Source organism: Harmonia axyridis, chromosome 1 (assembly GCF_914767665.1).
Source record: "Harmonia axyridis chromosome 1, icHarAxyr1.1, whole genome shotgun sequence".
Taxonomy (NCBI): domain Eukaryota; kingdom Metazoa; phylum Arthropoda; class Insecta; order Coleoptera; family Coccinellidae; genus Harmonia; species Harmonia axyridis.
In genome coordinates, this window is record NC_059501.1 from 84,945,840 (window position 1) to 84,961,961 (window position 16,122).

General features: G+C 36.8%; 1 protein-coding gene across 1 annotated transcript in view; it reads left to right on the plus strand.

Moving 5' to 3' along the window:
• The window catches only part of LOC123671651 (neurotrimin-like), a 198,349-nt gene that overhangs the window by 76,268 nt on the left and 105,959 nt on the right, over nucleotides 1-16,122 (plus strand). The window contains exon 4 of the mRNA XM_045605612.1: nucleotides 5,574-5,784. Coding sequence (XP_045461568.1) covers nucleotides 5,574-5,784 — 211 coding nt within the window. The remainder of the gene's footprint in view (nucleotides 1-5,573; nucleotides 5,785-16,122) is intronic.

Here is a 16,122-nt window from a genome sequence, read left to right on the forward strand (position 1 = left end):
TTTTTCGTAATAGTTGAGTTGTAGTTGTTGCATAGGCTTACAGCTTAATCTGAAGCTTTTCTTAAGATGAAATATCATCATAATATTCTTTTGTGAAATAGGGTTTTCCAGTTCGAATATATCTACCACTATCTACACCAAATAAATTTTAATATTATTATTATTATATCTGAGTTGCTGTCACTCTTGAAACTGTCATCTTTCGACAAACATGCTTAAATAATTCTTCATTTCTTGACAATTGTTAAAATTCATTACAAAAATGATTCGCAAAATTGAAGCAATAGTGAAGAGATTTTAGATTTACTTAAGGCGGTTCCATTGCACTGCGACCTAATGGTCTATTATACCCCCATCAGAGCTATTCTTGGCATAGCATGATCTTCAGTTTACCTTCCAGTTTTCTGCTGGACTCATTCTCATGAGGTGCTTCCTGAGGCGACAATGCCCTGAAAGGAATCCAATGAGTAGTTTTAGCATATTCTTGCTGAGATCCAGAAATTTCTTAGATCACACAGTGTCAAAGTTTCCAAGAAAATTTTTAGAATGATCCGACCCAGAAAGATTACGCCAGAGTGTTTCTCTTTCGGTTTTTTCCGAAACTGGTTAAAAAATTTGATCGATTATCATCTATCTTAGGTTATGATTGATGATTTTTTATGACTGGAATCGGAGAATATTGATGTGGGCGTTGTGTATTTTCAATAAGACAGCGCCTCGTGCCACATAGGTCACGGAACAATCGCAATTTTGCAGAGAAAGTTTCCTTGTCGTGTTATTTTTCGAAGAAGTGATCACAATTTTCCACCTGTCCACCTGGATCTTATGATTCAACACATTTTCTTTGAAACCTCAAGAAAGATAAGGCCTATACCAATGTTTAACAATCGATTTAAGACCTTAAACATGGAATTCATGTTATCGAGGACATACAGCCGCAAATGTGCGATATGATCATGGAAGACAGGTTTCCTGAACGGCGATGTTATCATTGTCCGTATTAGTTCGATCCTGTATGATATGTTTGCAGTAGTTTCTCGTTGAGATCACTTCATCTTGGATGTCTAGAAGAAAACCTTCCGTTTCTGGATATATTCCACCTGATTTGAGCCAATAGTTTGACACTGCAAAGTCGACAAGATCCTGGTTCCCCTCATTGAAATGTCTTTCATGTAGGGACTTCTTCGCTTATCTTTGCAGTTTTTCAAGGATTTGGTGGTGGTTGTATAAAGCATGCCCCTGTGCCGTTATAGAAGTGTTGTTTCATCTACTTCACACAATGTTAAGTAGAGCACTAACGTTCTTGCTTGGTCTCTGAAGTATGTTCGTAGATTTTCTATTTGCCCATGAGCAAGTTCCATGATGTTGAGCAGACATCTGCCTCATTTATTCATATGTAGAGTTGTCTTCTCAATACTGCTTTTCGGATTGTGTTTGTTTGCTCTTGTCATCAAGGTTCTGATTTTGCGTTGCAGATTTTAGATATCTGTTCTGATCCATAGAATTATACCGAAAGAGTATGTTAGAATTGAACATACAGATGTATTGATTGGTGGCTCTCGTCATGTTCTTACTGGTGAGGTTTGTCTTTGAAATTTTTCTGATTCTCTTATTGAACTCCGTGAGTAAGTATTCGTTAATTCTTTAAGGGTTTATTCGTTAATTCCTAAGGTAGTAGTAAAGATCATCCGAACTTTAATATCAGTACTAAGAACGACAAGACCCCCACGACCTTCCCTGCATCAACCGCCACTGCTCATACATCCCATGCATACCTAATCCATCCCCGCGACGCCTGGCGTCTCGTTCCTCTCCTCCTCCTCCTCCTTCCCCCTAACCCTCTCCAGACAATTGGTTTAAGTTTTACGGCACGTATGAGCCTGATGGAAATTTCGTCTCAATTTCTCCTGGACCATGATGGGAGGCTGCGTCGATTCCGTGAGTCCCCTATCGTCTTTTTCACTTTGTACGGCGCGGCGGGCCAGCACGGGAACCTCACGGCGTGCGGAAAAAATTGATCGTAAATTCGGTATATTGCGACTTTTATGGGGTGCCTAGTGAATTCCGAAGTCTTTACGGTATCGATTGGGGTGCCGGATGGATCTGGTTTGGAACTGGGGCATCACGTTATGTGCCGAAAAATTCGACTTCGATTGAATGTTCTTGGGAATTCAGAAGCTCGAGTTGGCTGGGGATAAGTTAGTAGACTAGAACACTTCAGTAAACAAGGGACCTGACAATATGAACAATTTGTTCGGTTTTTGACGACAGAATCTATCTAACAGTATATTCAATGTGTTGGTGAGCGTTCATATATCGCATTTCACACCACTCGATTCGCAGAACTCTAAGCTATCGTGTCTTTAAAAACACTCCTTCAAGTAATCGACTACTATCTTCTGCGATGGCGAGAAAATCATCATCATAGCCTTGAACAGAAGGGTCAAGTAGTGTGACTCACTATCAACTATAATTTTTCATATGGTCATCGATGAACTTGAAGCCAACTTCAACTCTTTCCATTGGCCATAGGAAAATGAACCTACAAGAAAGCGTCTCAGGAGAAGGAAAAATCCGAAAGAGATACACTTGGCGGAATCTTTCAGGGTTGGATCATTCGGAAAAATGTTTTCGAAACTTTGACCCTGCGAGATCCAAGAACTATCTGGATCTCAGCAAGAATCCACTACACCTCCTCACTGGATTCCTCACAGGGTATTGTTGCCATGGGAAACACCTCATGAGAATGAGTCTATCACAAAATGACGAGTACAGACTCTGTGAGAGGAAGAAACTCCAGATCACCTGGTAAGGGAATGCCTCGCCATCACTAGCCTAACGCAAAATCTGCTTTGGACAAGAAACTTGTAGAAGTGAGGAATTAGCCTCCTTGGAGTCATTCCAGAAACTGAAGTTCCTCAAAACTCTGGAACTGGAAGGCGAGCTGTAGAACGTTATGGCGTGATGGTGGTCACAATAGATCTTAAGGTCGCAGTGAAACGGAACCTCCTCAATTAAATCTAATCTAACCTTCACTCAAACGCCAAAGACACCGTGGATAGGCCGAATAGAAAATTCCCTTTATGTTATTGGTGCCAACAGGCCTGCAAAGATAGTGCATCGAACACTAGCATCAAACGTTCTGGTCGCCGAATATGAAAACATCGAGCAATCGAAAATTGCGTAGGATAGCGGTAGAGTTAAAGATTTCAAGAAGGATTGTAGGTATTAACTATTTTGGTTGAATATTATATCAGTCCAATTTTCCGCGAAATTGGTGTTGCGATTGCTCAAAGCTGCACTCATCGTTGATTCGAAGCTGTTTGGAGCTGTTCAAGCGAAAAAAACAGGATTTTTGCATCAATATGTGGTATTGATTCATTACTACACTCTTGAGTCAAAGAGAGCTTCAGCTGAGTGTAAATCAATCGATCAAAGCCTCCCAAAGCGACCAAAATGCATGTGAATATTATACAATATTATTGTATCGACTGCGCACAGAAATTAAGAAAAAACATCCTGGTTTGCAAAAGAAAAAAATCTTTCACCAAGACAATGCTTCTAGTCACAAATAGATGAAAAACATGGCCAAATTTAACAAATTAAGCTTCCAACATCTTGACCACCCAAGTGATTTCTCCAAATCAGGCCTCATTGAAAGAATGCTCCAAGAAAAGAAATAATGCTCTAATGATAAGTGATTGCCGAGGTTGAAGTATGTTTTGAAAGAAAATAAGAATCTTCCAAAAAAAAAAAAATAGAAGGGAATAAAAAAGTGTTATTGACGAATAAATGGGTTTTTACTGGGTAGGAATGTGACTGTTCCAGTAAAGTGTTAAAGTATCATTTTGATTACATAATTTTCAATGAATACCTATCAATTACATTGAAACCGGAGACATTGAAATAAATAATTGCACTAATTAAACGTTTTTTTTCAAGTGTACAAGCAATTTTGCGAATGAATATATCAATATTTTCCCATTTTCGGTTTGTTTTTTATTAATAAATAATGAAGGCGTCTGCAAAATCATTTACCGATCCCTCTGGCTTAGCAATGTTAGTAAACAAAACATATCGAATTGATTCAGTAAGAGACTTTTTGCCAATCATCACTTCAGTGAATTCAAGAAGATATTCAAATTAATATAACAAGATCGAAACTGACAAACAGAAACGAACTAATTGAAATCAACAAAAAAACCACGCCAGAACGAACACAAATATTTGCAATAATCACGTACAAACCCATCAAGTAGTCCAATTAAAAACTCCAGGATGCAAACACTAACGAAACATCCCTCTCGGATATGAACAACCACCCCTCCTATTCATCCGAAAAAAACTGCCATCCCCACCCCCTATCCAACGTTCCAAATTGGAACAACGACTCCGTCTTTCTCGACGTCCGGATAAAAAAAAATTGGACCCCGATCCAGCCCAGGCTTCTTCTCGAGATTGGCCGTTCCAATTGCGAAAAAGGCATGAATAATACATGTGGAAGTTATTTCGGTAATAGGTGGAGGGGAGGAGAAAAACTACGCAAGAACATCGCGGAAAACATGGGGATCCTAGGCTGGGCTGGGAAACACTTGTTGCTGGGATCAAGAGGGCTGGGGGCGGTACCACCCGCTGTTTTCCCGATTTTTCGTGAAAGGGGGGGCGATGGAGAAAAGCGATTTGATAAATCGGAGATATGAGAGCATGTTTTTAGCGGTGTTTGTTCGAACTGAAATCGAGCGGCAGAATGGTATTTGCCTATTTATTGTTGGCAAACATTTTTCGAGATGTATTGGTAATGCAAATAGGAGGATTTATTTGATTTCAGTCCGGATTGCGAAAAAGGAATAAGGCTCGCCTTCAAAAAACACGGATCGTCAAAAGTCTTGGCCCCATCAAATCTCTTCTTGTCGAATGTAACAATACAATTTTTTGTACTTATGTGAACAGGATGAGAAACGAGGAACTAAGGAAACGAAGCGGGATTCAAGACGTGGGAAAGTTTGTGAGGCAGAGGAGGAAATACTGGAATAAGCACATAGAGAGAATGTCGGACAACAGACTGGTGAAAGGAGCAAGGCAGAACAAACACACGGGGAAGAGAACCCAGGAAAGACGACCGAAACGTTGGAAAGAATGCTGGACGTCTACGTCGGAAGAGGCTAGTTAATTATTAACAGGCAGACGCCTATCTATATGAACAACCAGCTCATATAAGCAAGAAGAAGTACTTATGTGGTATATTCACTATAAAAAAGTTTCGATTTTTTTCCTTTTTTTTCCTATTTTGTCGCATCCAGCATAAAGCAAAGAGTAACAAACAAAAATTTTTTATCGAATATATTGCAGTTGAAATAGAGGAAAATATTCATTACATTTCCAGAACATAGATTGTTGCTATCTCATTGGGGATCACATATACCTATAAAGAGCTTCGGTCCCAAGAGCGCAAGTGGCACATGACTAAACTTACCCCAAAAAGTTCCTGACTTCATGTTAGTGGTTTCCAAATTCATAACACCAACGATTGAGAAAAGTACATATATAAGTCATTTCTGTTTTTTTCTTTACAGGTATCCTGGATAAGGAAACACGACTACCATCTACTGACAGTTGGTTTGGCCACCTACAACACCGACGACCGTTTCTTAGTCGAACACGTGCGTCACCTTCAGAACTGGGGTCTGTTGATAAGGAACGTTCAGACCACAGACGAGGGTCTCTATGAGTGCCAAATATCCTCGCACCCACCCACCAGCATCATCATCGAGCTCAAAGTGACCAGTAAGTGTATTCGTTTTTATCCTTACTGTTGAATATAATTTTATCAAGTTTACGTTTCAAAAGAAAATCATAAATGTCTTCTTGATAAAGGCAGTTTAATATAAATTTGGTGAGCGAAATGTCTTAGGTGCGCCCTCTCTCAAGGGACTACAGTGTTTCGTTCCGAGATTGCTGATGGACTCTTCAGTTAGGCAATCCAATGATTTCTGCCTAAGACATCCATCTCACCCATCGTGGTTAGGTGACTCTGCTGCAACTCGGAGATCCCCATAAATCCGCCAGGGCTGAAGTAGAGTGTGGCGCGACATCCATAACGCCACCTCTTAGGCACACAGAGTCACTTCATAAATATCAAAATGCCAAAACCTTCACTAACAGATAAATATTTTTGATATAAACTTTTTGTCTAGCCTCTTTACGGTATCAGGGATGATACCAAGTACCAGATTGACCATTTGCGAACTTTTCACCCTGCAGAATGCATCTTCTTGTTGATTTTTCTCAGGATCGTTATTCATTGCCAAAATATGGTTCACAGCATGTTCTTCGATGAAGAGTTTCCTTAACCAATAAAACATGTGACCCAATCTTCTTCAAGTAAACGACAAAAACCCATTTAATTAAAATTCTACAGTATAGGACCTATTACAAATGAAGCATCTGATAAAAAGTAATATGATAAACAAAAAAAAAAGTATCAACCTAAGAATATTCGTTAATTATTCATAGAATTTGAATTCTACAGTATAGGACCTATTAGAAATAAAGCTTCTGATAAAAAGTAATATGATAAACAAAAAAAAGTATCAACCTTTAAATAATCATACGAATATTCTTTCTGATTATAGTGAGATTTATTGGACTGCAGTATTTTCACTTCTATATGAAATTTCAATCTAGGTCTTCCTAGATTTTATCTTGTAATTAACTGTAAAAATAGTGAATTAACCTTTAAACTAGATCAATCGAACAAGAATTGTAGCGATAAAAATTGTAATGATAAAAATTTAACACTATTCGATACTGTCAGATGTCTTCCCAACGTCTCTGCAATTCCCCCTTGCAACATTCGTCCAAATCCCTCCCTATAACCCCAACAACAACATATCCCTACATCTACACATTGTAGCCGAAATCGGCAGTTTCCATCTTTACTGCCGACTCGGGCGTCATGTCAGTCTCACCCAGGGTTCAAATTGTGGCCCGGCAATTTCGGACGTCTCGTTCGTTTTATGCACAAAGACGACAAAACCCGGTCCATCAACGGTTGATGCAAATGTACACCGCCACACGAAGGACTCTCTCGGAATTGGAGCCATCTGGCCCGACCGTGAAAATTGTGGGATTTGATCCCTAGAGGGCGCGGGGCGGTATGTGTCGTTGTGCCTTCTGTTGTTGGGAGGGGGAAGGGGTGGGGGTAGACGTTAAGAACTGGCGGTGTGGATGAGATTAATTTTGACGGGTTCAACAGCCGGCTAGGGGTTGTCGATAGGTTTGATTTTCGATACAGGAGGATGAACGTGGCGCCCTATGAAGATGTAAGCGGTGTAGGAGAATAAATTGGGATGTTATTACGGAATTAAATTATAGAGGGCTCAATATTTTGATCATTCCTTGGGATTGGCGACCCTTATGTTTTGTTCATTAATCCCACTGCCCGAAACGTTGCCTATCAAATGACAGTTCTATCGTAAACAATAAATATATTCAGTAACAATCCCGAAATCAAATTTCAACTTACAATAAAAAGTGAACAGGATAAATAATTAAATCAGTAAATTATAGTTATGCTGATCTTGTAATTATTTTAGCCTTAGTATGTCAAATTTTAGGGGGGCCCGGGCCCCCCTGGCCCCCCATAGCGTCGCCACTGATTGAAAGTAAGTCATTTGAGGATGGGTGTCGTTTATCGACCAATGAAAATTGTGAAAACGCACAGACATCCAAACAGGGCGACCTGTCCATAGAAAGGAGTAAGAAATCGTTCATGACAACAAACCAATAACTCCAGAATATGTTAAAATGTTCTAACCTTTTCAGTTTCTTCCTAACATCCCCCTTTCAGATACATTTTGGGGTCTCGTTGAGTATCCATTTATTTCGCAGACGTCTTTCAATTTTTTTCATACTGTCTCAAGAATAAAATGAAAAATGATCAGAGATGATTCAAGGCTCTCGCTCCAACATTATAAAAATAACCATCAGCCATTATATCTGAAAATAATAAATAATTGTAAAAATATTTTCCATACTCAATTACTGAATATGAGGAATCAATATTCATCAAAATAATATAATAAGTCGTTTTCATTGAAATGGAGAAAGGAATCGTTCAAAATATCGATAACCGATAACAACAGAATATATTAAAAGTTTCTTACTTTTTCAGTTACTCCTTACATCCCTATTTTGTAAAAATTTTGGGGTCACTTTGCGTAACTATTCACTTAGAAGACGTCTTTTTATGTTTTCATAGTGTCTCAGACTAAAAATCTCAACAGAATATCATCAGTGGATATTACAGACTTCTGTTTATTTGTATATTATACAAATATCCATCAGCTAGTACTCCTGAAAATAATAAATAGTTATAAAAATCTTTTCAATACCCAATCATTCAATACTACGTATACCTATTTCAAAAGAAATACTAGAAATTCGCCAAAAACGAAAGAAAAACTTCAATATTTGCCTCGGAGTAGGACCCAGAGAATTCTGTGCTTTTAGGATGCGCACAGATATGAAATATAGCAACCTTCCAAGATTTTGTTCAATTCTAGTTCAATTTTCATATTGACGTAATGGAATATGAAAAATTCGAGACAAATTTTCAAATCTCAGAAAGTATAGGAACAGTTCAATGATCATCTAAATAGAAAAGAATATAAATCACCAAAAGTCCCAATAGTATTCTACACATTCCATCAGTTGTCAATTACTGTTGAGAAGTGAACAATAAGTGGGAAAAATACCCGAAAAATATAATTAGTATTAATCACTACACGGGTGGTAGGAATATAATCAATAATACTTACATTTATGTACGAAAATCTTCTTCAATTGAGCATAATAAAATTCATGGCTCGACACAAAATGTCCGTGGAATCTACTGATAACAAAAGCACAGATTTCTCGATCACTAAATTTTCACTAATTAGCGTAAACAAACAGCTGGTAGACGACTGCGCGACACGGTATAATGAAAATCCTTACAACTGTATCCAGGTAAAGATAACCATATGGCAAATTCAAACCTGATTTTCTTCAAAGTATATTTCAATTATGATGATTCATCCTTCGTGAATTATCAACCTATGAACAGATGATCGGAAAATGAAGTAGATAGGGCGAATATTTTTAAATGGATTTAAGATGATTTAATGTGGCTGTCAATCGATAAAAATTATTTTTTCTCTATTCAAATTATTGCGAAATGCAACTTTGGTTTCGTGTCTGTTTGTCTGTTTGTATGCAAATCCCTATAACAGCCAGAACTTCTACAATTCTTTTCCGATTTCATTGAAATTTGGTATGGGTATGAATTTTGAGCTATAGATTGTCCCATACAAAATTCAACATTTTCAGGTATTGGAAACCCGTTGACCAAATGATGTTGATTAACTTTTTTTTAAGGATATTGGGAACCAGTACAAATTCAATCCAAAAACATAATGATGATAATGATAATATTTATTCGGATGTTTTTAACTCTTTGAACTCCATCACGCTACTTTCATAACGATTTTTAAATTTTGAACCGGGAATGGTCTCGAACGATAAGGTTTGATCAACTGATGATGTATTATGTTCATCCTTCAGACTCGACCGATCGTAAGCACGATAACTCTCTAACAGAGGAACCTAGAAACCTGAAATTTATAGGGTATAGGTTCGGATCACGAATGCCGACTAGGGGTTCCGTAAATATTGAAGTTGGAAATTCTGTATTCCTAATAATTTCACAGCTAGGGATTCAAACGAGATTAAATTCAGTATTTAGGTGTAGATTATCAATTTCAAACTCATTGAAGAATTTCATATCGATCCCGTCTCCAGAATAATTCAAGCAGAACACCGGAAAAACCTAAATATTTCAGTGATAATATTTGAGGGTCCTTTTGTTCGGGAGTTGTCGTGTTTACGGACAGTCGGACAGACAAACATACTTGAATTTGACCACGAATTTTTCATCAGTGAATCGGGCCTCGCTATTTCTGACCATTTTTGGCTCAAAATGAAAAAATTACATATATTGTGACAAAATCATAGAGCAATCTGTTCAGGACACGAGAGCTCAAAAATGGGGAAAGCACTGACTTCATGCTCCAATTTCGGCCACCGAACTGCATACAGGTGATTTCTGCTCTAACAGGTGGTAATATCTCAATAACAAGTATTTGTATAACTACCAATTACAGAATGTTTGTGCCAGTTTAAATTTCGCTTAACGAGCACTTCCTATGGAAGGACTATTTTTGGTCTCTCATTGTTCCTCTGGGCTTTTCAATCGTTTGAAATTGATAATCTACTTCTAAGTACTTGATTTCATGCTGATTTAATCCGCCGACAGTCGCGATCCGAACCTTCCCTTAAAATTTCGAGTTTCTAGGTTCCTCTGTTAGAGAGTTATCGTGCTTACGATCGGCTGAGTCTGAGGAATGAACATAATACATCATCAATTAGTCGAACCTTATAGTTCGAGACCATTTCCGGCTCAGTATTAAAAAATCATAATGAAAGTAACAGCCTGATGGAGCTCAGAAAGTTGAAAGCATGTTTTTGGAAAAAAATTGTACTACTTCTCAGTATCCTTAAAATCGATATCAGAATTTGATAAACGCGTTTCCAATATCTAGAAAAGTTGAATTTTGTATGGAAAAATCCATATAGCTCAAAATTCATACCCAAACCAAATTTCAATAAAATCGGAATAGAATTGTAGGAGTTCTGGCTGTTATAAGGATTTGCGTACAGACAGGCATACAGACACGAGGCCAAAGTTGGTCAGATGTTCCGAAATGCAATTTGCAATAATTCGAATAGAGAAAAAATTATTTTAATCGCTTTTCAGCCAAATGAAATCATTTCTATAGTCTGTAAATAGAAACAGAATAATAATAATAATAATAATAATAATAATAGTTTATTGATCCTTTTAGACAAACAAGGTATGTATAGGACAAGTCACAAATGCAAAAATAATAACAATTCAGACATTTTCTAAGCTATCATTATAGTACTCATTAACACTATAAAAACACTTCTTGAGAAGTAAAGACTTAACAACTTTCTTAAATTTAAACAAATTGAGCGACTTAATGTTACTAGGTAGATGGTTAAATAACTTAATACACTGGTACTTAGGTGACATTTCAAACTTTGATGTCTTATGTTTGGGAATTGACAATATTTTCTTATTCCTAGTGTTATGGGAATGAAAGCTTGACAATTTTACAAAACTTTCTTCATTTTCCTTTGCAAAAACCAAACATCTCAATATGAAAATGGAAGCCAGTGTCAATATCCTATTTTCTAAGAAAACTGGTCTACAAGAGGATCGTGGAGATACGTTGAATATCATACGTAAAATTCTTTTTTGTATAATAAATACTCTATCAGTTTCTGTTGAATTACCCCATACCATGATATTATACGATAGGTGACTAAATACTAAACTATAATATACATTCATAAGTGAGCACAAGGGAAGTAGATACCTGACTCGACTTAAAGCATAATAAGAACTGTACAGCTTTTTACATACTTCATCAACGTGTGAATTCCACCTTAAGTGCCTATCGATGTAGATACCTAGGAACTTCGTGCAGTTCTTTGATGCAATAATAGAATCTGAATGTCGAATTACAAGGGTACTATCATTATTCGAAATCGAGAAGTAAACGCATTCAGTCTTGTTCACATTTATCATGATAGCATTAACATAGCACCATTCAACGAAGCAATGAACCAATAAATCGCACAACCCCTGTAGCTCCTCCAAAGTATCCGCAGTAACGGCCAATGAAAAATCATCAGCAAACAAGATTGCTCTTAGTATCTTCATCAGATCTGGACAAGTTTTAGACTTATTAATAAACAATCTCAACAAATTCACAGGCAGATCGTTGATAAATATCAAAAACAAGAGCGGTCCCAAGACAGAGCCCTGAGGCACACCTAACTTCAAATTATGTTTACTGGATGAAGAATCTTGAACTCTGACGGATGCAACTCTGCCCTCAAGATAACTTCGAATCCAGTCATGAAATACTCCCCTAAATCCAAGATTGTAACATTTGTCTAATATGAATTGAAAGGAGATACTATCAAATGCTTTAGAAAGATCAAAAAATAATCCGGCAACATATGAGCCATTATCGAGGCAGTCGTATACAAATTCAACAAATTCCAAAACTCCAGTTTGAGTTGAGCGACCTGATCTGAAACCGTGCTGCGCAGAGGTAAGCAGTTGAAACTTATCAAGGAATTTCATCATTCTATTGAACACTAATCGTTCAAATAGTTTGGAAAGACAACTGAGAACAGAAATAGGTCTATAATTACTAATATCATATACATCACCTTTTTTATGAACTGGAATAATAGTGGCCTTTTTGAGGAGATCAGGAAAAACTCCTGTGGTAACCGACATGTTAACCAAATAGGCAAAATGTCGACTGATATCAGGACCTATCAACTTCAAGATTCGCGCAGAAACAAAATCAACACCTGAGTCATTCTTAAGAGATCTCAATACGTCAGCTACCTCATGATCCATAACTGGATGAAAGAAAAAGTTATTATTCAGCATACATGAAGTAGTACATGAAGTGGACAATGAATTATTATAGTAACGGTTAAGGCTTATCTCCGCAACCGTTGTAAAATGGTTGGCAAACATCTCAGCTACAGTTTTGGCCTCATCGAACAAAACACCTTCAACAACAAGCTCTATGGTTCTTTGATCATTGCTTTTTCGTCCGGTCACAGTATTGACCAGATTCCACACTGTTCTATTTTTATTAGTAGATTTATCAATAAGATTACGGTGGAAATCTAATTTAGCATTTCTTAACAGATTATTATAAGAATGTTTGGCTGTTTTATACAAATAATAGGTAGATTCACTCCTGATATTGATATGTAACCAGTGAAGATTTTTCAGGTCTCGTTTCGCCGAGATAATTTCTGGAGAAGTGAATTTTTTGAGAACATTGGCATTGTTGACAGATCTTTTGATAGGACAACAAGTTTCAAAAGAACTTTGAATCAAATTAACAAACACTTCAAAGCATTCATCAACATGTGGATATTTATACATTTCCTGGAAATCACAATTTGAAATACAATATTCAAAATCCTTCAGATTTTGGGGACAAAGGTCTCTAACTAACTTCGATACATCATGATTTTTTAGGGGCAAATTTATTTGAAACTCAAGTGTAATAGCCCGATGATCACTAATATGAGGTTCGTAAACTTTAACATTACAATCAACTAAATTTGCATTTGTTAAAACATAGTCAACTTTAGAGATTGATGTGTGGCCATTGATATCCGTAAAGACCCTGGTTGGATCATTTGAGGAAACATTCATATTGAAACAATTCATTAAATCAACGAGCAACTTACGATTTGCGGAATCAATTTTCAAAAAATCGACATTTAAATCTCCACACACAAAAATTACATCAGCTGAAGTGATGCAATAATTCAGAGCAACCGAAATCCTGTCCAGAAAAATCTCGAATTCTCCAGAACCAGGCCGATAAACACTTATGATGGCTATTTTAACATCACATGCAACCACTAGAATTCCACTAATTTCACACTCCATTTCTTCAGAAAAACGCGATACACTTAGATTCCTCACAGATAAACCAGCTCTAATGTAGACCATGGATCCTCCGTGAGCTCTCGAGGGGCGGCAGTAGTAATCAGCTAGGATGTAACCAGGAAGAGTCATAGTTTTTACACTATAGGGATTACACCAGTGCTCAGCAAGACTTAAGACATCAGGTTTTTCATCAGTTAAAAATAATTCAAGTGCATCCAATTTATTTGAGACGCACTGTACATTCAGTTGTGTGATTTTCAATTTTTCCTTAGTAACAGCAGGCAGACCAGATGTTGTGTTATTTATGAAACAGGGTTCTTCATAGGTTTCGGCTGAAAAAAACGGTGGACACTAGCCCTTTTTGGCCAATTGGATGCGTTCATAGCTTTTTCATAATCTGAGCTAGGCAAAAGAACTTTAAACGACGAGTAACTCTCAGGATATCTTGAAACAAGTTTCTCACATTTGACATTAGAGAAATTTTTACTTAGAAAACTTTGGAGATCATCGGCCGTAATTTCGGGTTTAAGATTAGAAACATGGAATGGCCTGAATTTTTCAATTCCTTCAACTAGAGAATCCATTGAACTACATCCAATGATCTGTATTTTATTAGGTTTTTTATTCGTCTTCCTTCGGGTGACAACATTCCACTCAGATTCAGATTTCTTCTTCACATCTACCATTGGGGAAACGACTTCAGCTTTGTTAGAAATCAGTCCAATATCATTTCCGCTACTAGACGAGGCAACCGAGGATTCATTCGAAACGACAGATGTTCGCGCTTCAGACATCCTTCTCTTGGGATCTCCGGTTGATGACGAATTCGCAGGAGCAGCTGTTTCAGGATCCCCAACAACAACATTACTTCGCGATTCCTCGGACATGACGATGTTCACATGTTTATTTCGCTTATCTACTCGTGTATTTATGTTCTTATCATTTTTCAAATATGGGTTGTTGACTACTTTGTTTTTATTATTTATTTCAGCTTCGAGAGTAGAAATCTTAAATCTTAGAAGCGAATTGTTTTCCATCAATATTGAGTTTTTCGATTCTAATTCGAAAATAATCTTGAGAAGGAGTTCATTATGGGTGGACTCGCTACTTATCATTTTATTGATACTGTCAGACATTGGAGACATATCAGCAGAGTTTAAATCACCTGAAGTTGATAAATCTTCTTTGCAGCACTTCTTTGCTTTATTAGCACAACTTGGATGGTAAACTTTGGTACAAATGTTACACTTTGCACCACTTTTTACTATTGTTCGCTTACAATAACCGCATTCAGGAATAATAACTTTTAGAGACTCGCTCGCACCGACTATCTTGCTTGACGACATGTTGAAGAATATCAACATTAAACGTACCCAATTCCATCTAAAGGAAAAATATTCGTTCTTTCTACGCTCAAATAAAATTCAATTTTTGCGAATATCTTACTGATAAGTTTTCATTTTCCGAACATCTGTTCATATGTTGATAATTCACGAAGGATGAATCATCCGAATTGAAATACATTTTGAAGAAAATCAGGTTTGAATTTGCTATATGTTTATCTCTATCAGGATGCAGTCGGAAGTATTTTTCATTATACCGTGTTGCGCAGTCGTCTCTCTGGTCTTTGTTTACGCGAATTGGTAAGAATTTTGGGATCGAGAAACCTGTGCGTTTGTTTTTAGTAGATTTCACGGACATTTTGTGTCGAGTCATGAAATGTATTGTGCTCAATTGAATAAGATTTTCCTACATAAATGTAGGTGAGTATTATTGATTTTATTCCTACCATCTGGGTAGAAATTGATACTAATTATATTTTGCGGGTACTTTTCCCACTTATTTTTCACTTCTCATTGAAAACTGATGGGATATGTAGAACTTAAATGGGAATTCTGGTGATTTATTTTCTTCCCTATTTCGATAATCATTCAACTGTACCTATACATTCTGAGATTTGGAGAATTTTCTCGAATTTTTCATCGTTTACATTACGTCAATATAAAAATTGGACTTTAATCCAACAAAATCCTGGAAGGTTGGTATATTTCATATCTGTGCTCATCCTAAAAGGACAGAATTCTCTGGGACCTACTTCTAGGCAGATATTGAAGTTTCTCTTTCGTTTTCGGCGAATTTCTAGAATTTCTTCCGAAATAGGTGAACGTAGTATTGAATGATTTAGTATCGAAAAGATTTTTATGACAATTTATTTTCAGAAATGCCAGATGATGCATATTTGTACAACCTATATTAGAGCAGAAGTCTGGGATAGACACTGATGATATTCTATTGAGATTTTTACTGTGAGACACTATGAAAGAAATAAAAAGACGTCTTCTAAATGAATAGGTACTCAACAAGACCCCAAAATTTTTACAAAATAGGGATGTGAGGAAGTAACTGAAAAGGTAGGAAACTTTCATTATATTCTGATGTTATGTTTATTATCTTGAAAGATTCCCTTTTCCATTTCAATGAAAATGGCTTCTGTCCAAAAG